The following is a 20646-nucleotide window of genomic DNA, read 5'->3' on the forward strand; positions in this document are numbered from 1 at the left end:
AATGATGTCAAGAATATATGTCAAAAATTAAGAAATGAAGTCAGTTGTACACAGATTAAATTAATGATGGTAAATGGTTTTATTATTTAATATAAAAAGCATGATAAATTAAGCTTAAGGAGAATAAGAATTTTAAAGATTTGTAAATAATATTTAAAAAACATACACTGATGAATTATAAAACAGAAAAATGAGAGAATCGATAAGCAAACCCTAGAACCACTTATTTGGTTTGGAGCAGATACCAGTGTTAAGATGACACACACTTGGTTGCAGAAGTCACCTGGCTGAACTATTGCAGCTTGGTCAGGAATCTGCATCAGAGCCAAACCTTGGCAATGCAGTGTTCAACTTTAACCTTGTGTCTGATAATCACAAGTTTCAGGAGGGGCAGCTTTGTTCTGATTCAATTGTGGGCTATAAGAGCAAGCAAACAGCTCTCTTTCAAGCATCCAGATTTCAGCATCAGAACCAGACCTTCTGTTTAGGGGATGGCAGCAGCTGCAATTCAGCTTGTTCTGGCAGCCATTGCGGAGTCTTCCAGGCTCAGTGAGACATGTGTTTTCACGTAGAACTGAGAGTGACCAGGAAGGCCCTTCAGACACAGATATACTCCAATATGGTCGGCAAAGCCCTGTGGAGTCTAGAATCTGGAAAATCTTGGCAAGTGAGTTTCGAGTGTATTACCAGGGAGCTATCATTTGCACCCCAACTGTAAGGCAGGATACTCCAGTTAACTAGAAATAATGTATTAGGAGCTGAAACCCATTTTCTGATTAAGTTAAATGTTTTATCTCGCATTATGAAACTGAACTTTTATTAATGCTGAAATCATAGGAAAGAACATTTTAAAAAAATGAGCAAAGTTCTAGCTTCCTAGTTCATTTAAAATAATCCATTTGAATATAAACATTTAAAAGTTTATCTTAATTTCTTTTTTTTCCAAGTTAAGGTAATCTAACAAATATTAGATAAGTTAGATAAAATAAGTCTTTCAATGTATCTATGACAAGCTGATTGTCAGAATTCTGTACAGAGGTGAAAAAAATGAAAATGTAAGTTGAGGGTATCTGCTGTCACTTTGTATTTTCTTTGTACTTAATGTTTTAGCCAATACAATTAGGCCAAAAAAAGTGAGAGAGAGAAAAAAGAAAGAAAGGAAAGAAGGAAGGAAGAAAGAAAGAGAGAGAGAAAGGGAGAGAGAGACAGAAAGGAAGAAAAAAAGAACATACCGTACATACTGTAAAAGGGAAGTACATGATCAAATTTGTAGACATTATTATCTCCACAAGAGTACCTTTACTTTGGAAACCAGTTGCATGTCCAAGAGTCACCAGACCACCCTACCCTCTGACCAGCTGGCTACAAATTCAGCCCAGCTTGAATATGTGGGTAGATATTATTTAAATGTAAGGTCTGGCATATTTTCTCTTATGCCTTAATTTTTTTTTTTTTTTTTGAGACAGAATCTTGCTCTGTCTCCCAAGTTGAAATTCAGTGGCTCGATCTCCATTCAATGCAACCTCCACCTCCTGGGTTCAAGCAATTCTTCTGCCTCAGCCTCCCAAGTAGCTGGGATTACAGGCACTTGCCACCACACCTGGCTAACTTTTGTATTTTTAGTAGAGACGGGTTTTCACCGTGTTCGTCGGTTTGGTCTTGAACTCCTGACCTCAAGTGGTCCACCTGCCTCAACCTCCCAAAGTGCTAGGATTACAGGCGGGAGCCACCGCACCTGGCCTCTTATGCCTTAATTTGATTGTGCTGATATTCTTGATAGGTCATTTCTAAACTTTTGAATATTTGGGAAATGTAACACTCAGTTAATGAATCTATATGTCTATCAATATAAAAGTTCTTTAGAAAAATTGACTTATAGATTAAAATTTATTAGTGAATGTTCTGGAAGGATCCAATTGCTGGATGTTTGTTTTAAATCATCTAGTTACGTCAGATAAGCTCTTAGATAAGGCTTTGCCCATTATTACAGTATCTACAATTGGGCAGAGACCAGAAAGACACTGTAATAATAGGCAAGGGCTTATCTAAAATATTTTTTGTTAACGTTGCTCTCTGAGAGTCAGGCCTCTAATAGGATATTATCTGCTCCTCTCTGGTGTCTCTTGGGGTCACAAAGTCAGGAACACTTCTGATGACCCTGCAAGCCAGCCAGCTCTGTGTATGCTCTGCATCTCCCGATCCCAATAGGCCAAGTGCAGAAGGTGAGCTGTGGCCTGGTGTTAGTTACTCAGGTCATCCTCAAGGCCAAACAAAACTGCAAATGAAAAGCTGTTGGAAAGCTGTGCACAGCAGGCTTCCCAGTAGTGATTTAGAATCTTGCGGAGAGCAGGGTTTGGCCCTGGCACAGCTCAGGAACAGTGACCTCTCTCTGTAGCTCTCTTGCACCCTGGTGCTGAATGAACTCATTTTCACTTACACCACCCTTCTGGGGATACGGGTCAAAGGCTGAACGTTTGGAACCACTAAACATTGAGTTGAGCCAGCAATGAGAGGCCTCTGCCTCATGTTGGAATGAAAAAGCAGTTTCTTTCCATCTGCACAGGTCTATTCTCTCATTGTGTTCATAACATGATCTTACTTGCCTTTTATATTTAGAGTTTTAATTTTTTAGTAAGGTGTGAGGTAGAGGTCTATTTCATTTTTTGGTTTGTTTTTATTCCATTTGGCTAATTGTTTTAATACCTTTGATTAAAAAGCCCATGTTTCACCCACTGAACCTAGAGTGCAACCTATGTCCTATTCCAGTCGTCTATAGATGTGAGAATTTATTTCTGGGCTTTCCATTTTGTTCCACTGATGAATTTGAATATCCTAATACACGTATCACATCATCTTAATTACCACGTCTCTATCATAATTATGATAGGTCAAGTTCATTCACTTCATTGTTCTGCAGCAGTAACTTGGCTATTTTTGGTCTTTTCAAGAAGAGTCTGAAATTTTATTCTACTTGAAACCTATCGTTTCATGGATGATGACAAAAGACAGGAGGCTTCTGGATCAGAGACAAAGGACTTTATCATGTCACAGCAAGCAGTATGAACATGAGCATGATTGTGTCAGTGCTCCTTGCATATGAGTCTCATAAAAGTGACTCATGTAGACCCAGATTGATGCTTGCATACATAGTGGATTAGATTACTGAGAGAAACCCTGAGCTTTGGGTACTCAAATCATTTATAATAGACAGCATGCTTGCTCTTTCCTCTAAAGAAAGACACTATCTCTATCTTCCAAAGCTATTTGCCATACAAAAAATCTTTGCAAAAATTAGTTGAGAAAAAAGGCCAGTCAGTGCTTCTACTCACAAGATAGGTAGAAGTACCAACAAATCATGAACTGTTTCCCAGCTGGCCTGTGATCTTCCATGTATATTCTAAATTTAGTTTGTTACTTACCACAAACACACACACACACACACACACACACACACACACACACACACAAACACATGCACACACACGCACACACATGCAATATGTTGAAAATATGTTTTCAATTTGCCTTGAATCTATAGATTGGAGAAGAGCTGACATTCTTGTAACATGAAATTAGTTCTTGTAATACATTCTTGTAATATTAAATCTTTTAATTCTTGGCTATGGTATATCTCTACATTTATTTAGTTTTACCTTAACATCTCAATAAAGTTGCCGTAGAAGTCTAGCACTTCTTTTGCTAGTTATTACTTAGCAAAATGATATCTTATCTCTGCTCAAATTCCTGCAATGTCTTTCTATTTTACTCAGAGTAACACCCAAGGGGGCTTTTCATGATCTAGTTTTCCATTACTCCTCTGCCCTCATCTCCTATTGCTCTCTGCTTTGCTCATTCTGCTTCAGCCTCATTGCCTTCCTTGCTGTATTTTTAATGTACCAGACACACTTCTGTCTTAGGCCTTAGCACTGGCTGTTTCCTCTACTCATGATTCTTTTCTCTCTGAAATATTGGCATGGCTAACAACTTCATCTCAGTCTTTGTTCAAATGTCACCCTCTCATGATGCATGTCCCAAACACCCTGTTAAAAATTGCAAACTGCCTCTTACCTCCTGTCACTCTTGATTCCTCTTACTCTGCTCAGTACTTTTTTTCTTAATATGTATTACTTTCTATGCTACTATGTTACAGTATAAATTACTATTCTACCAAATATCCTACTATTAATTAATTATATTTGTCATTATTTCTGTCTCCTCTAACTAAAATGTTAGCTGTAAGAGGCAGGGATCTTTGCATTTTTATATATTGATGGATTTCTATAGTGGAATAGTGCTAAGGATATAGCACTATTAAGGTGTTTAAGAAATATTATTAAATAGCTTTTCCTAGGTATGTCATATTTTTTGCAATTATAAATTTTAATTATGTTTTATTATTTAAAATATACTTTTATTTTAAAATAAATATATATTATTTAAATATACTTAAATAAACTTATTTGATTTTAAGTTTTAATTATAAAAAATTAAAATTTCTGTGTTTGCTGCTGATGCATAAAAGTATAATTCATATTTGGTAGTCATTTTGGTACTTAGGAATCTCTAAATTCTCTGACTCCCATAATTTAAATTTTTGCACAGAAAATCATGTCATGTGGGCAGAATGATGGCTTTTTTCCTCTTTCTAATCTTTATATCTTTTAATTTATTTTTCTTGCTTCACTAACTTTCAGTACAATGTTTCTAGAAATTGTGATGGCAGGCATCTTGTTTTTCATTTTTTTTAAATAGGAATGCTTTTATTGTTTTATGTGATACTTGCAGTAGATTTTTTGGAGGGGGTGATCTTTGTTTAATGAAGTTTCTTCTGATTCCTAATTTTCTAATAATTACTTCTTTTAAGAATGAATATTCAAATTTACTATGTATTTTTTTGTTACTATTGAGACATATCACAAACTTGTTGTCTTTGAATGCAGCAAATTACATTATTTCCTAAACCAAATCAACCTGAATTGCTTTGAAACATCCAGCCTAATCATGCTACCTTATCTTTTGTATTCATTGCCCAATTGATTTGCAATTATTTTGTTAAGAAATTTTGCATCTATATTTATGACAGAGATCACTCTTTAATTTCACTTTTTCATATAATCCATGTCAGGTTTTGAAATCAAGTTAATAATATTCTTATGAAACGGGTTGGGAGTACTCCTGGTTTTGTTTCCCCCCTACACATTCGAATAATTTGTATAAGCTTAGAATAATTTGTAGCTTCAATATTTGTTAGATTGCCTGTAAAAACCATCTTGGTCTGAAGTTTTCTCTTGTGAAGTTTATAAACTTTTGACCCTATTCTTTTTCTACTATTTTATATTGGTTTTCAATTTTATTAATTTCCGAATTGTCAGTATTATTTCTTTCCTCATATGTATTTTGTATACTTTATGCTTTTCTCCCATTTGTGAAATTGAAGGCCTAACTCAATGTTCAGCCTTTCTTCTTCTATAAAATAAAGATTTAAGGCTACCAGTTTTTCACTACACATTGCTATTGCTACTACTCATAAGGTTTTATATGCAATGCTTTAATTATTGCACAGTTCTAAATGTGTTTTACTTTTTTTCATGAATTTTTAAAGCCCTTGTGGTATTTAGAATTAGTATACCTTATTTCAAAACAAATGGGGTAATTTGGTTTTATTTAGAGAAAAATATTTATCTTAATTAAAATTAGGTCAGAAAAATTTCTTCTTTTATGAGACCAAACATTTGAAATTTTTTTGAGATTTTATTTATGTTTCAGCAAGTGACCAATATTTATAAATGTTTCATACATGCTTAATAGGATATATATTCTGCAGTGTTCTGCATATGTTCATTAACATAAGCTTGTTAATTGTGTGAAACATTTTTTATATCTGTAACTGCTTCATTTATAGGTTATTGAAAGATACGTATTAAAATCTTCAACTAAGATAATGGAATTGTTAAATTCTCCTGCAATTCTTATAATTTTTCTTTTTTATATTTTGGTAGGTATGCATAATATATAATTTTTATATATTCCTAGTGAATTTAATTTTTTATCCTGAAATAGGGGCTAGACAATTCTTCTGAGAAACATGGGATTTACCAGTTCCCAAAAGTCAGGTACATGACATTGTATCCAGTTTATGAGTCACAATTTTATTTCTTTCTTACTCACTGTAGGGAAGTATTTAAGACCATGAACTTTGATGAGTTTTTGACAAGTTTTTACCTTTCATGTCTTCAGAATATTTTGAAATTTCTACTAACCTCATAGCACACTTCATGTGAACAGTAATGAAATAACATCAGTATGAGGAAAAACATAACAGTTCCCTCCCAATAAAAAATGGTAAATATTAACATTTTTTTCAAATGGTGGGAATTGATGTCTTTAGTGTTATTTGTTAGGATTATTTGTGGCTATTTTACCTGAAGATATGGGAGTGGATCAGATATTCCTCATGGCATTGGGGATTTTAAAAAGATATGGGAGCAACTTTTAAAAATTAACAGTTTTGTATTATAATACACAATATTTGGAGTCTCTGTTTTCTCTGAGACTTTTCATTCTCCTGGCCATCAGTTAATGGAAGTTGTGAACTTTGAGCCAAACAGGATCAAGGAAAATGGAATAGAGATTCAACATGAGGTATTACCTCTTGAACTGGAAAGTCATGTAAACATGGGAGATGAGGCTGAAAATTTGGTTCAGCCATTCTCTACTATGAGCACAAAAAGAGCCATCTGCAAGATGCTAAAAAGAAGGAAGTAAATTTAGAGATGAAGAGAGAAGAGGTAATGTGTGGCTTCAGGGAGAGAAGCAGACTTGGGTCTTGGTGTCAGTAGAGTTCCTGGTTATAGTCTTTTTGATACCCAGCTGCTTTTCTTGCCCTCAGATTGTTTGAGATATGCTTATATCCTTGTAACAAACCACCCTTTCTGGCTTCTGAGACTCTGAGTGAATTTCTGTCCTTGCTGGTCTGAAACGCTACTGTGCACAACAACTATAGAGCAGCCTTCAGAGCAGTCGGAGAGTCTTGAAACCATTCCCAGAGTTGTGGTTAGTAGAGTCTGAAGCACCTGAAGGGGTTCTTTACAGGAGACAGGTCTTGAATATAGGCTAATACTGAGTCTAACGCACTTCAACAACTTGCCACCACCACATTGCACTTTTGATCCTGTGCATTCCAAGTCATAAGAAATCATAAGAAATGTGAGTATACACTGAATTCAGTGCTAAATGCTTTTATTGAAACTTAAAGAAACCAAACATACCTAGCAGAAACAATTTTCAGAATGACATGATAAAAACCACTAGAGCCCATATTTTTCTGCATAGCTTATTCAGATGACTAAATCCGTAGTGGATTTAAACAATTGTTTAGTTCTCCACCGTTTTTCCACAGAAGGAAATGTTCACAATCCATAGTACATTGGTTTCAAAGCACTTTCCTGAGTAAAAAAACAGGCTTTCCCCTAATAGAAAGAAAAGAAGAAGCCTATATTAATGTCTATTCAAGAACTGTTTTCTTGCAGGGGGTTGAGGGAGTAGGGGTTTCCAAACTAGCTATGCACTAATGTTAAGATTTATCTATCTGTTATGATGAAATCAATCAATTCGGAGACCTGGAAAATTGCTGTTAAGTTAGGTCACTAGGTAGACACTTGTTTTTGTGCAGCTGTTCTTTGAATGTCCAGAAATGGATTGTTTGAGCTATAGAAAGTTAATAGATTCTATTAGCATTTTCCTTTGATTTAGCCATTCATACATTCTTTTGAGTATGACTTGAGTTTACTCTTGATTCACACTTGAAAGGCAGCATTCCATAATATTTAAGAGTGCAGAATCCAGAGCCAAAATGTTTGGAATTGAACCAGGCAAGGACCTCTCTCTGTACCTCTTTGTTTCCTCATCCATAAGTAAGAATAAAATAGAACCTATAAGGTTTCTGTGAAGAAGCAATTGAGTTAACACACTTAAAGCACATAGAACACTGCCTGGCACAGAGCAAGCACTGCACAAATGTTGGCCTTGATGACCATCCCTGAATCACTGGTGTCCACTACAGACACATGCAAGAATAGTCTGACAATTCTACCGGCACTAACTTGGGGTGCACAGTAGGGATGCTACTGACCTTGCATCTCTTCAGCCATGTATGTTGGAATCCCACGGCACATGTTTGCAATGTTTTTTCCTAACTTCCTCAGGTCATCGACTTTGTCTGGGTTGATTGAGTACATCAGGCTCTTGGGAGGTGCTCCTCCTGGTCCCTTACCCTGAAGCTGAATGTGGGAAAGACAGGCAGAAAGGAAGAATGAGAGAGAATGAATGCCAAACCCAGTGGTTTGTTGACTTGAGGGGTATACAAGCCCAACAGTGAGTACTGCTCAGCTAAATTTTTCCATAAGATGAAGGAGAGCCATTTCTAGCTTATTCTATATATCTTAAAATTTCTAAGTGTTCTAAGAGATTTAGCTGGTTTGAAACCTCACCTTCTCATAAAAACAGAAGTCTTAGGCTAAATTTATTCTGAAACTTGGACCTCATTTGGTCATCATAGATTCCTTGGATTAGATGATGTAATAATCATCTTCTGAGAATGTAGTTTATTTATTTTCTCTACCTTGTCAATGAAAGGTACCCATTTATCAGTTATAGGAATATGAACTCAGGCAAACATTTTAAAGCATTTAAAGCATTATAGACTCCTTCTTTTCACTTACCTGGATTAGTATGGCCAGACAAAATATATAATACCCAGTCACATTTGAATTTCAGATAAACAATGGATCCTTTTTCTGTTCCAAACATTGCATAGGATATATTATAATAAAAAGGCCTGCTGCTTACCTGAAATTCAAACTTAACTGGATATCTTCTATTTTTATTTGCTAAATCTAATAACCCTAACTAACTCTGTAGAAAAATGTCCTTGGCAAAGTACTGAGGGCTCCTATTGGTGTGACCAGAGCTTTGCTCCTCTAACAGTCAAGGTTTCAAATGTTCTGCTCATCAGCTCTAGAGATAGGTGAGTCACAGCATTTGATGTGGCAGAAGCTGCCTTCCCTCAGGCAATCACCAATAACTTCCCCCTTCGTGCTGCACACTACAACATACTGTGGTCAGGAGGGAATGACTGTGATCTTCTCATTATTTTCTGACGATCATAAAACCTCTCCTCTCACCAAAAATCAAAAGCCTTTTATTTTTACCTTCTTTTCCTTGACCAGTGCATCAAGGGATTGAATGGAGGGCACGACCTCCTTGTTCATTTTGTGCACAATGCATGCCTTCTTGTGAAAGAGTCTGGTTGCAGCAAAGCCCTGTTAAAGAGATGGTAAATAGTGAGGCATGTGTTCTCCAAGGAGTTTTTCTTATCAGAAGTCAGTTCCACCAGCAGAGAGAAATGGAATTCCAAGATCATGATGAGCTGGGATAAGAGCACTGGTTGTAGACCTGCTTGGCAATCACATCTATTGCTGACATTTATGAGGACTGACTGCAAGTTCTCTGAGGGCAGAGACTGAACATCTAACTTGTTTGCTTTATTTTCAGGTTCTAGTGTGATAAGAACCCCTCTACATAAATCTGTTTTACTGAAATAGACTTTAAAAGCTATCACGTTTTAGTCTCCTTTGATCTTCACATTTCAAGGAGACAGCTAAGACAAAAATTAGTTTTCCAATTGACCAGATAAAATGGAAACAATAAGAGTTTGCTATTTAAAAGTATAATTTGTTAAATACATATCTGGTAATTGCGGAGTTGGGTCTTCTAACTAGTGCCAAGTATTTCTTTCTTTGCTTCTCATTTTCTTTATTCCTTTCTTTCCTTCCTCCCTTAATATTGTCATTTACATTTCCTTTGGTCCTTTTGAGTTTTGGATGAAATGTCAATTTCAATCTCTTTAGAAGGAGGTCCTAAAGCCTCCTTTGAAAACAAAATGAGATAGGCTAGGCTTTGGAAGCAGTAAAATTGTGCAAGTCTTTCAGCATTATTGAGGGTTTCTGCAAGCAGGCAAAAGGAGGTTCGTATTTGTTGTGTATACTCTCAATCCTTTGAACATAGTGTTTATTGGTTTGAAATTTAACTGATCATGCAACACTTATTAACAGTAGTTATCTCTAGGGAACAAAATTGGATGAGTAAAATAGGCATCTTTATTTATAACTGTATGCTTATGTGTAATTAGAATTTATTTTTAATTTTTTTATGGTCAGCATGCACATTTTTTGTTAAAAAAAGAAATCTAATTTAAAATAATAGGGTAAAACTTGCATATTGACTACCTACACTTTCATAATCCCACATGGAATTCCAGGAGTCCCAGCCGTTGTTGTTGTCAATGTTGGCCACGTTGTGTTCATTGTTGACACTCACTGACTGCTGCCCACTTCCAGCACTGTTGTTGTCATCACTGACGTTGATATTCTGAAGTTTATACGGGATCGAGAGTGATTTAATACCATGTTTCTTTGCAAGTGCATTTTGGTAGCAAACTTGAAAAAGTGACTTACGTAGTCAGCAAGGGCAGGAGCTAAGAAGACTCCGAGAAGTCCAGCGAAGACGATCTGAAATCACAAATAACACTGGTCTCCTGTTACATGGCAAAATGATGTCTTCTTTTGTCTTCCTCTGTCCAAGCTTATAATAAATAGTCACTAAGTTTTCTAATGTGTTGAGTTCTAGTTCAATGTGTTTTCTTCTTCTCTTGCCTTGCATTTTTTAACCATAAAAAGTTTTAATGATAATGTGAAATTGCTGATTAATTATAAGTAATTATATTAATGTGATATATAGTTTTAGAATTTTTAGCGAAGGTCTTATGAAAAACTGGAAACATTGATGAAGAAGGGAAGTTGAGAACCAGGAAAGCTGCTTTCATCTCACTGCCATCCAGTACTGAGGAAAAAAAATGTAATTTTCAAGTAGTGATAAATCAAATTATTAAATCCCCTTTTAAATAAAACCCAGAATGTACCATCTTGTTTCCTCTCAGTTTAATAAATGGCATCCTAAAGATGACTTTGCTAAGATAATACTTCTGGAAATGTCAGAATAGAGTTTAAAAATTTTTAAGATTCATCAAAATATTAACTTTATAATGAAACATTCACTTGGCAAATGAATTCCTATAAATTATCATTGGTAAGAATGCATTTTGTTGAATTTTTCATGATTTTTCTATTTCTGATAAACTCAGCTATATTTAATGCCAGAGTATCCTACCTTGAGTAGATATTTGGATTATTAAAATCTAGTAAAAGAAGAAAGTTATACTTCCTGCCAGTATTAAGAGATGGGAGTAGAGATACACTTTAAAGTTATTGAAAATATGTGCATTCTTCTAAATATTAACAAAAATGATTTGGGGTAACTGACACGGCTTGGTTATTCAGCTTAAATCTGTACTGCAGCCTGTGTTACACAGGTTGTTGATGCTCACCTGCCATTCGTTTCTAATCGTTTTATAAGGTTTCAAATTCTCTCTTTAGTGAAATTCAGAAATTTGCCTGGCACATATTTTGACTTCCTAAGAAGCATATATTTGTATCAGTGTTGAATTTTGGTCAGTGCCCCAATATAAGAAAGTTACTGTTTTAAAATAAAGCAAACTGTCTTTTTTTTCTTGAAAAAAAAAAAAAAAAAAGGAGTAAGTTTTACAATGAGTAGTATAGAATAAATGAATACTTTGGTTTGAAATGGCTGTAAGTTCTAAAAATCACATCTGAAAATGATTTCAGTTAATTTTCCTATTTAACATGAGATGCTTTCTTCCTAATAGAAATAATATTTTTATTTGAGAAAAAGCCAACTTTCTAAAGCAATGGATTAGTAGGCAGATTGGATGCCGATGATGGGAAAGCAAGGATAGAGTGTCTGGCTGGCAAGAGTGATCAGGAGAGACGGTGTCACTAGCAGTGTCCCAGGATACTTGTTTTAATCATGTATCACAGGCTCCATGATATTGGTTGTCAGAGCAGGAGCTTTATGCAGAGTGCCTCATTCTGGGTATCTAGTCTCATTTCCTTTGCCTGGGACAAAATAGTTTTGAGAACTGCTCTAGAGGTTCAAGGTAATTTAAAAAAATATTTTTAAATTTTTCTCCCAATAGCTTAAAAAGTAGTTAAAAATTAGTCTCCTAAAAAGTCAGAGGTAGAAGAAATTTTAGAGACCAACTAGTACAGTGCAATCATTTTACAGATAAGGTAACTGAGCTTTGGGGGTTAAGTGAATTGGCCAAACTTATACCTCTTGTTCACAGCAGAACTAGGAGAGAAATCAGATCTAACCTGTTTCTGGAGCTCCCTCTGACCCTTTTAAACTTTGCTGATATGAAGAAGACCTAGTTCTAGATAATTATCTTAAGATGCCCCACACTACTAGTTCCTTTGGCAGGGTTTCTCAGTCCACCTCCTCCTACGCTCTCAGGCTTCTGCCTAGAGCCACAGGAGAGATGCTGTGGTAGCTTCATGCGTTAGATGCTTTCTTAAATAAATGGCCACGCTAGAGCCCAAGGCAAATCTTTCTTCCTTGGAGACCCATTTTACTGTAACAAATGTGACAAGAAGTCTCATTCACCTGCTTACTTTGATAATAAGCTTTTTATCTTGCCTGAACATGTTGAATAATTTTGGTAAAAGGAGGAATTCAAGAATGAGGATTATCAGGCGCTTTCTTGGGCTCAGGGACTGCTTACCCTGCATGGAGACCTGAGTCAGGTGATGTGAAAAGTCATTTTGTTAAGTATAAGTCAGTGTAAGATGCTCAGACAGCTGTCTAGTCTCAGCACGATTATCTTTCTCTATAGAGATGCTTATGAAGGCCATGATTACATAAATAGAAAATATATTTTTTCTTTATTTCTTCTTAAATAAACCACAGAATATATGTGCAGAATGTGCAGGTTTGTTACATAGGTATACATGTGCAGTGGTGGTTTGCTGCACCTGTTGACCCATCCTCTAAGATCCCTCCCCTCACCTCCCACTCCCCAACAGGACCTGGTGTGTATTATTCATTCCCCTCTCTGTGTCCATGTGTTTGAAGACAGAATTTTGTTAAACAAATTTTCCATTACGGTGCCATAAGAAGCAGACCTCCTAAATCTCAGAATATTGACAGTCTCCAGTTATATGGCAATAAATTCAAAAGGAAAAATCTACTCACTGTGAACTTCATCTTGTCTTCACAAAAGCAGTGGAGCAGAGGAGAAGGTAAGTGTGGACCTGAATGAGAAGCTGTCTCATATTTGTACTTAACAAGCTTGACTCAAAGGTGTTATCAGGTGGGGTGTTACCAGGTGGGGTCAAAGGCTTATCTTCCTCCATTTCTCCTATCTGTGACATGTCTCAATGTACCAGGAAACCTTTCAGAATATCTGGCTGCTGAGCAAGCAACTTTTCATGTGGAGTTAACCTGAGTCATCCCTTGTTGAAGCTGAAGGTATTAAAACAAAATCAATATGATTTATGATAACTTCTCACCCAAGCGAAGCTGTGGGTGTATTTTACACATTAACATTCTCAGACTCAGAAAAAGAGTAATCCCTAAAACCAAACAAAACTACAGATGAAAAACCGTGTGTATACCAGGCCTTCCAGACAGCAGCTCCTGCAGGAATGTGGAAATGGTTTCCCCTTCTTAACTTTTATCTAAGCCACAGCAATGGTTTTGCTTAGGCTAAGCATGTTCTGTGAACAACCCCCACCAAACCGATCTCTTTTCTACAATGTTGAGCTCTCTTAATGATAGCACCATACATCTGATACAGCCCTTTCTTGTCAGCCTCACATCCAGTTAGTTACTGTCATTTTATCTCTGAAATGCCTCCCAACTCTGACCTTGCCCACAGCTCCCCTCATCTGGACTTTCACAACAGTTGTGAAATTGATCACTCTGGTCACCAGTTTCTTATATTCCAGTGCATTTTCTTCATTAACCCTAAAGTTGTCTTTCTGAAGTACATAGATAGACATGACTCCATCATGCTTGGAAATTTCACTGGCAGCCTACAGAAAGTTCAAATTCATTGGAATGGCAGCCAGGGTCTTTTGTCATAAGGTTTCCAAAAGCTGCCACTTCATGCCGTGTATCTATATTCCAGCTCCACCAGAATTCTCACCATTCCTGGAGAAGTCAAAGTGTGTATGCCTCCATGCCTTTGTACATGCTGTTGTTTTATTGCAGAGGGCCACCCCCTAGCCTTTCTCTTGGTAAACTCCTGTTCATCGTTCAAGGCTCAGCTCAGATATTGCTGCCTCCATCACATCTCCCCCATCTGCTAGATAGAACTTTCCTACTGTTTGTTTTTTTCTTCTGGAAACTATAAAAGAAATCTCTTTTTATTTGCTTCTAGATAATTTAGTTTTCAGAAGTTACATTAAAATAATAAAAAATATTTTCACCAAAAACAGAGAATAGAAACTGTCACTTGGATAAACAAGTAAATGCTCAAAACAGTTTTAGAGGTGAGTTAGTTTTAATTTTTTTCCTGCTACTTCCTATAAGATGAAGCTACTAAATCCAATTTGCTGAAGAGGAAAACTGTATTTCATTAACTACCAATCTATAAATTTTCCCTTTGGAAACTTCGTGCCTATAATTTTCCTCTTGTGTGTGGATTGAAACTACAAGATGGAGTCACATGATTATAAAGCTTGATTTGCTATCAACATCTTTTCAAAAATATTGGTAAGAGGGGATTAGAACAGCTGCAGTAAGATATTACTGGTGTTTTTTAATGTGTCCACTGATTTCTTTCAAATTCACTCTTTATCCACAAAAGGTAATAAGCCTGGGGTAAGGGGAAGACGTGCGAAGAGGTCTTCATCTGCTTTAGGAAACTTTATGTCACTGAGAAGTCGGTGAGTGGGCAGCATGGCCTCTATGTTTAAACTCAGCCACAGGTAGTCATCTTGGTATACAGGTGCAGTGCCCAGCACACATTTTTCACATCATACCAAGGACAAGGGCTTGAAGTTCTGCAGTGGACCTGTGAAATGATGGCCTGTAACATGTTCCATGACAGATAGACACATACATACACTTGCATAGATAGATACATACATACACATACATAGATACATAGGTAGAGTTCTGGGTCCAATAATCCACCACTTAGAGACTGACAACTCACATTCACACATCAAATGGGCTAAGAAATCTATAGGGGAGAAATATATATCATACTGTTTTATCCAGATTCTTCTCATCTTAGTTGACTACAAAACATGATTGCTTTTCCTTTTTTAAAAATTTGTTTGTCCTAACATCTAGTAACATCTCTGGGGACATCTGACTTAATGAAACAATTGTGCCACCTCTAAGGATGCACCCTGGATTTGAAAACCCATTTGGGAAGCTACTGGATGAAGCTAGGAGCCAAGAGGCCTAGTTTCTATTTTCCCTTCTTTCAATGAGTCATTTTTTTTTCCCTTTAGGCCTTAGGTTTCCTGTGAAGAGAAACCTAAAAGAGAAGAAATTCCTCCTTTATACAATATTGTTGCTTCAGTGGCTCTACAACCAGAGGAACCTCTTTTTCTGTACTTTGTGTGGTGTTGGGGGTTGGGGGAGAGGGAGTGTGGGGGTCGGGGTGGGGGTCAACCTTCACTTCAATCCTGGTCTCATCCAAGGCCAAAATGAAGCATGAGCAAGTCTCTTGCCCTGAGAACTTTTATGTTTCATTCTTCTCGTGGGAGGAAGACAGAACATGTCAATGTTTAGAATCTAAAATATGCAGACACATACATGGTGCTCAGTAGGCACCTTATAAAATTTGACTTGCATAAAGGAGATGTTAAGCTACAGGTTAAAAAGTACGTTATATTTATTCATTTCTGGTTTTGGTGCCAGCCTGAGAGAGGCAGCCCTACACTGGCTGTGATGACACACGAAGGGAGTCTCAGTTGATGGTGTGACCTCTGTGCCTTGGGGTTAGTGTAGAACAAACCAGCCCATGGGTAAATAGAGCCTGCCCTGCCTACAGAGATTGATGCTGGGCCGTGCCAAGAAAGAAGCCCCTATCGTCATTTTATCTCACAATGCACACACACCCAAGGCTTCATTCTACTCCACACCCTGTCGTGTCGTGCTCAGTGGAAACTCCCTCCGTGTGGAGCAGATGTTGATGCTTCCCATGTGCATTATGCTCATGTGTGCAACTGGAGGGCGGTCTGCAAAGGACTAAACTGCTCATTAAAACATGTCAATCAGATCCCAAATGGTTGGAACCAAAGTGCTTTGTCACAGAAATCAGAGTTTGTAAATTCCTTCTTGTTCTCTGACTGGAAGGAAATGTTTGCCTATAGAGCATATTTTGATCATTAAATATTCTAACTCAAGATTCTGTCTCTGTATGGACCTGTTAATGGGCTGATCTTGTGGTCATTAATACCTGTGAAGCCCTTAGTAACCTTGGCTTCCTTTTCATTCTTGCTCCATTTTCTGTTAGTTAGGACTCAACTGGCCTTAGTCCATTTGCCTGCAAATGATAATTTATTTATTTGAGTGTGGAAGTCCCTTGATGCAGAGACTCTATTTCAGTCTCCTTGCCTTTACTGTTGTCTTTCTGAGCAAACTGCACACTAGACTGATTGTCCTTTTGATGGCCCCAAATCAAGTGGTTCATTGTGGGGTCTGAATACACTTCACTCTGGAGAAATTTCTGCCACTCCCTGGCCTCGGTTTCCCAGCCCGCAGCAAAGACTTTCATGATGGTTCTGGTGACTACAGCCTTGGTGCTTGCAGCAGTGACACATTCTTATCAAAGCCTCCGTATGTACTTATGGCCAGGAATGACACATCTAAAACATAGCCATAGAAACATATAAAATAACATTTTAATAGTTATTGCCAGAGGAGCTTCTAGTTCCAGAAAATCCAAACTTAATACATAATTATTTTTATATAGGGAAGAAATTCTTTTCAAATTACAGCAGAGTGGAGGGAGCACTTTGCTAAGGCATCACTGAACAGATATTTTTGTTGTTTCCTCTGGGACTCTTGCCTTCCAAAATACATATAACTCTGACTTTCTGTGGCTGCTTGTATGTCTGTTCAATTGCATTTGCCAAACCTTCTGGATCTCCTCAGAGGCAGACAGTGATATATTATGCTTAAGATTAGTTGTTACCTGGAGTGGTAGAGTGATGTAAATAGGGTTTGGAAAAATTTTGCTAAAAGAAGATCTCCTGAGTAATTGCATCAAGAGTCTAAAACACATGAAAGTAAAGATAAAGAAAATGTTGACCAATAACTTCATTTTTATCATTGTGAAGAATAATCAAGCCTGGTTAAGCACATCTGTTCTGAAAAAGATTTAAAGTAAGCCCATATGAGGAATAGAAATCACAAAGTGATAGCAACGTGTTGCTTTATAATTACTTCTTGGCTAATCCAGAAATAATAACACTATACCTTGTTCAGTGTTCATATTGAAGTGGTTTAGAGATAATGGTGTAAAAGCACTCGTACTGATGGTGTGTTCATTAAATAACAGCAGTCAGCCCGGGAAAGGACTAAACTGCTCATTGAAAGATGAGAATCAGATCCAAAGTGGTTGGAACCAAAGCGCTAGTGCTGGCAGAGCCACGTCTAGAGTCGGGGCCTTGCGAGGACCCTGGGGCCACCACGCGGTGGCTTCCCTGGCAGAAGAGGCCAAAGGAAAGGACTTGCCCTAAGGCCAGTGAACAATGAAGCAGTTTTGTGAAGCATGGAGTTTTCTGTAGAGCGACTGGTCAGAATTGGTTTCCTTTTCTGCATCTTACATAGAACATAATACAAACATCTGCAATCTTTCCACTTCTGAAAGAAGACATCTTCAGATGGTGACATTGGATCCTCAGGGGTGCCTCAGGGAATTTTGAGTTTCCATGTTTATTCAATTATGCTCTCTCCCTACCTACATTCCCAGCGTCTAATTCCTGGAAATGCTTAATAAAGTGTATTTATCAGGATTCATTCTGGAGTGTGCTTTTGCTTCAGAGGTCCCACTGGATTTGAATAAAAGCCAACTCCTCTCATCCAGGCCAGGAAAGTTCATTTGCTTGCTCAGAAATGGGTCACTGGGCCAACAACCCCCTACTCATTTTCTCATGTTGCCCATTAAAAGCAATGCAGCATGCTGCAGCTAATGCCATGTCCCAATTAAACACAACTGCTACAGAAGATTTAAAGATGTAAAACAACCAATGCTCACACTCCAGGATCCTGATATCTATAGGAAAGGCAGGGCTGGCTTTGTCGATATGTGTACTAGTGCAGTCGCAGAGGGCCCACACTTGGAAGAGAGCCCTACACTTGGGTTTAGTGCTTCCCAGTTGCAATCTTGAAAATCCTAATATTTTTATTTTTGAATTTGTGTTTTCTAAATGGAGCTAATGGGACAATGGAGCATCTCTTTCATCCTTTGCGTTCTTCCTGCTTGGAGCCTTGGTTCACACGTGGTCCTGCTTGCCTACCTCCCTGGATGGGCTCTTGATCACCACTCCTCTACTTCTCTCTACTGGTGGTACACGGCTGCAAATATGGAAAGAGTTAAGGTCAGACACATACACCCAGATGCTGAGTTGCAGGGGCCACTTACTTTGCAAAAATCCCTATGCCAAAGGGAGTGTGTGACAATAAATAGCCAATAAAAACACCATCACAAGTTGAGAGAAAGAGAGAACCTATGGATCAAAGAAAAAGGCTTTTTTCCTCTGCTCTTTGAACAAGAGTTCCCACATTTTCATTTTGCATTGAGCATTCTAAATTGCATAGCTAGTCCTGATGGGAGGCAAGACACACACATAGTATAGACACACCAAAGGAAGATGAGAAGTGAGTGAGGTTCTGAGAGGCTTTGAGCTATCCAAGGTCACATGCAGGTAAGAATGGAGTGATGAATTCACATAACCCTAGAGCCTGCACTCTTTCCTTTATGCCAAATGAGCAGTAGAGACAGACATTCAAAAGAGTGTGCCATCTCTTAGCTGGAGTGGTTACAGAGGCTTCATGCAGCAGATAGGCCTTGGCTGAATCCTGTGGGATAGACTGACATAGACAGAGAGGATCAGACCACTCCAGCCTAGAGGAGCAGCAGAGCCAGGTGGTGTGAACTGGAGGTTCAGTAATTGTGAGGAGACTGTCTTATGGCATTCTTAACACTCTCGGCTTAACTTTTAAGGTTGCTAACTATCTCGTTCATTTACAATTAGATAGAGAAAAATTGACTCGGCATTATCCAACCACCAAAAACCTACAATTTGCTGCACACTGAGATCAAGATATTACAGGGATTTAATCTTCACCAATTGCCACTTGAAACTCCCCTTTCTCTTTGGCCCAATACTTCCCTGGATGTCTGAAGGTTCTTTTCTCTTTTCCACACCCACATGTTTCAACACCACTGAGCTCCTCCCAGTAAATTAATATTTTAAGTGGTGGCCATGGGTGTTTCTCTAAAAACATAGTCACTTAACCTTTTTTATAATTGATACACCTTTCAATTTGATTTACTATTTTCAGAAAGGCACATCAAGCACATATAAAGTGTAAATAAGTATATACATTTTAGAAATGTAAATACACTTTATTATTTAGAATTTCATGACTTACCTTGAAATAGAATGCACATAGAGATGATATATGATGGAATCTCTGGATATCTATTAGGCTGTGAGTTTCTTCCTTTCTTTTCACTCTTTCTTTCTTTCTTCCTATTTCTTTCTTCCTTTCTATTCCTTTCTTCCTATTTCTTTCTTTCTCTTTTTTCTCTCTCTTTCTTTTCTCTCTCTTTCTCTCTTTCCTTCTTTCTTTCTCCATTCTTTATTTTCTTTCTTTCTCTTTTTCTCTTTCTTTCCTTTCTTTCTTCTTTCCATCTTTCCTTCTTCATTCTTATTGCCCAGGCTGGAGTGCAATGACGTGATCTTGGCTCACTGCAACCTCTGCCTCCCGAGTTCAAGCAGTTCTCCTGCCTCAGCCTCCTGAGTAGCTGGGACTACAGGTGAGCACCACCACACCTAGCTATTTTTTTTGTATTTTTAGTAGAGTTGGGGTTTTATCATGTGGTCCAGGCTTGTCTCAAATTCCTGACCTCAGGTGATCTGCCTGTCTTGGCCTTCCAAAGTGCTGGGATTACAGGCATAAGCCACTGCACCTGGCTGCAATTTACTATTTTTTGTTTGTTTGTTTTTTTAATGTCCTCTCATGAGTTTTTGATTATACCCCGACACTAGCTAGCCATTTCTAATTGTCATGTTAAAAAATATTACACAAATGAAACTTTATTCTCTTTCTCTTTTTTTAGTCTGAAAATCTTAACACCCTGCAAGATAACTAGAGCTCTCTAACTTGCAGTTTTGTGCAGTTTTGGGTGAAACTTAATGTAAAAATTTGGTTAACCCTGGTAATTGGGGAGAGTGCTTTCTGAGCCTTGTTCCTCATGGATTTCTGGAAATTGACACTAATTTAAAGGGAAGAACAAAGAAAGTTCTAGGCTGTTTGTTCTCAAAGTAGGCCTCCCCAGCAGATATGACTGGATATGAACCCAGTCTCATATCTGTTTCCTCTGTGGAAGAATTTAGCCAGCAGAACAGTGATGAAAAGACATTGAGTGGGGGCCCAACTCAGGCCTTAAGGAAGCATTCTTGCTTTAGGAGGAGATGC

General features: G+C 37.6%; 1 protein-coding gene across 1 annotated transcript; it reads right to left on the bottom strand.

Moving 5' to 3' along the window:
* Positions 1–7207: 7207 nt before the first annotated feature.
* On the bottom strand, positions 7208–13282 carry GKN1 (gastrokine 1). The gene is made up of 6 exons (XM_032291884.1): positions 13168–13282; positions 10515–10568; positions 10291–10428; positions 9210–9320; positions 8132–8279; positions 7208–7469 (listed from the first exon to the last, which is right to left on the bottom strand). Exons 1-6 carry the CDS (start codon positions 13177–13179, stop codon positions 7375–7377), a joined length of 558 nt encoding a protein of 185 aa, XP_032147775.1. The 5' UTR covers positions 13180–13282; the 3' UTR covers positions 7208–7374.
* Positions 13283–20646: the final 7364 nt, after the last annotated feature.

Source organism: Sapajus apella, unplaced genomic scaffold (genome assembly GCF_009761245.1).
Source record: "Sapajus apella isolate SASKATOON/1434 unplaced genomic scaffold, GSC_monkey_1.0 scaffold26, whole genome shotgun sequence".
Taxonomy (NCBI): domain Eukaryota; kingdom Metazoa; phylum Chordata; class Mammalia; order Primates; family Cebidae; genus Sapajus; species Sapajus apella.

Bases quoted from the DNA above. Each gene is read 5' to 3' on its own strand.
- GKN1 (XM_032291884.1), bottom strand. The intron at 10,429-10,514 runs GTAAGTCACTTT...TATAAACTTCAG, and splicing joins CTCCTGCCCTTGCTGACTAC to AATATCAACGTCAGTGATGA. The intron at 9,321-10,290 runs GTAGGTAGTCAA...TCTCTTTAACAG, and splicing joins CCATGTGGGATTATGAAAGT to GGCTTTGCTGCAACCAGACT.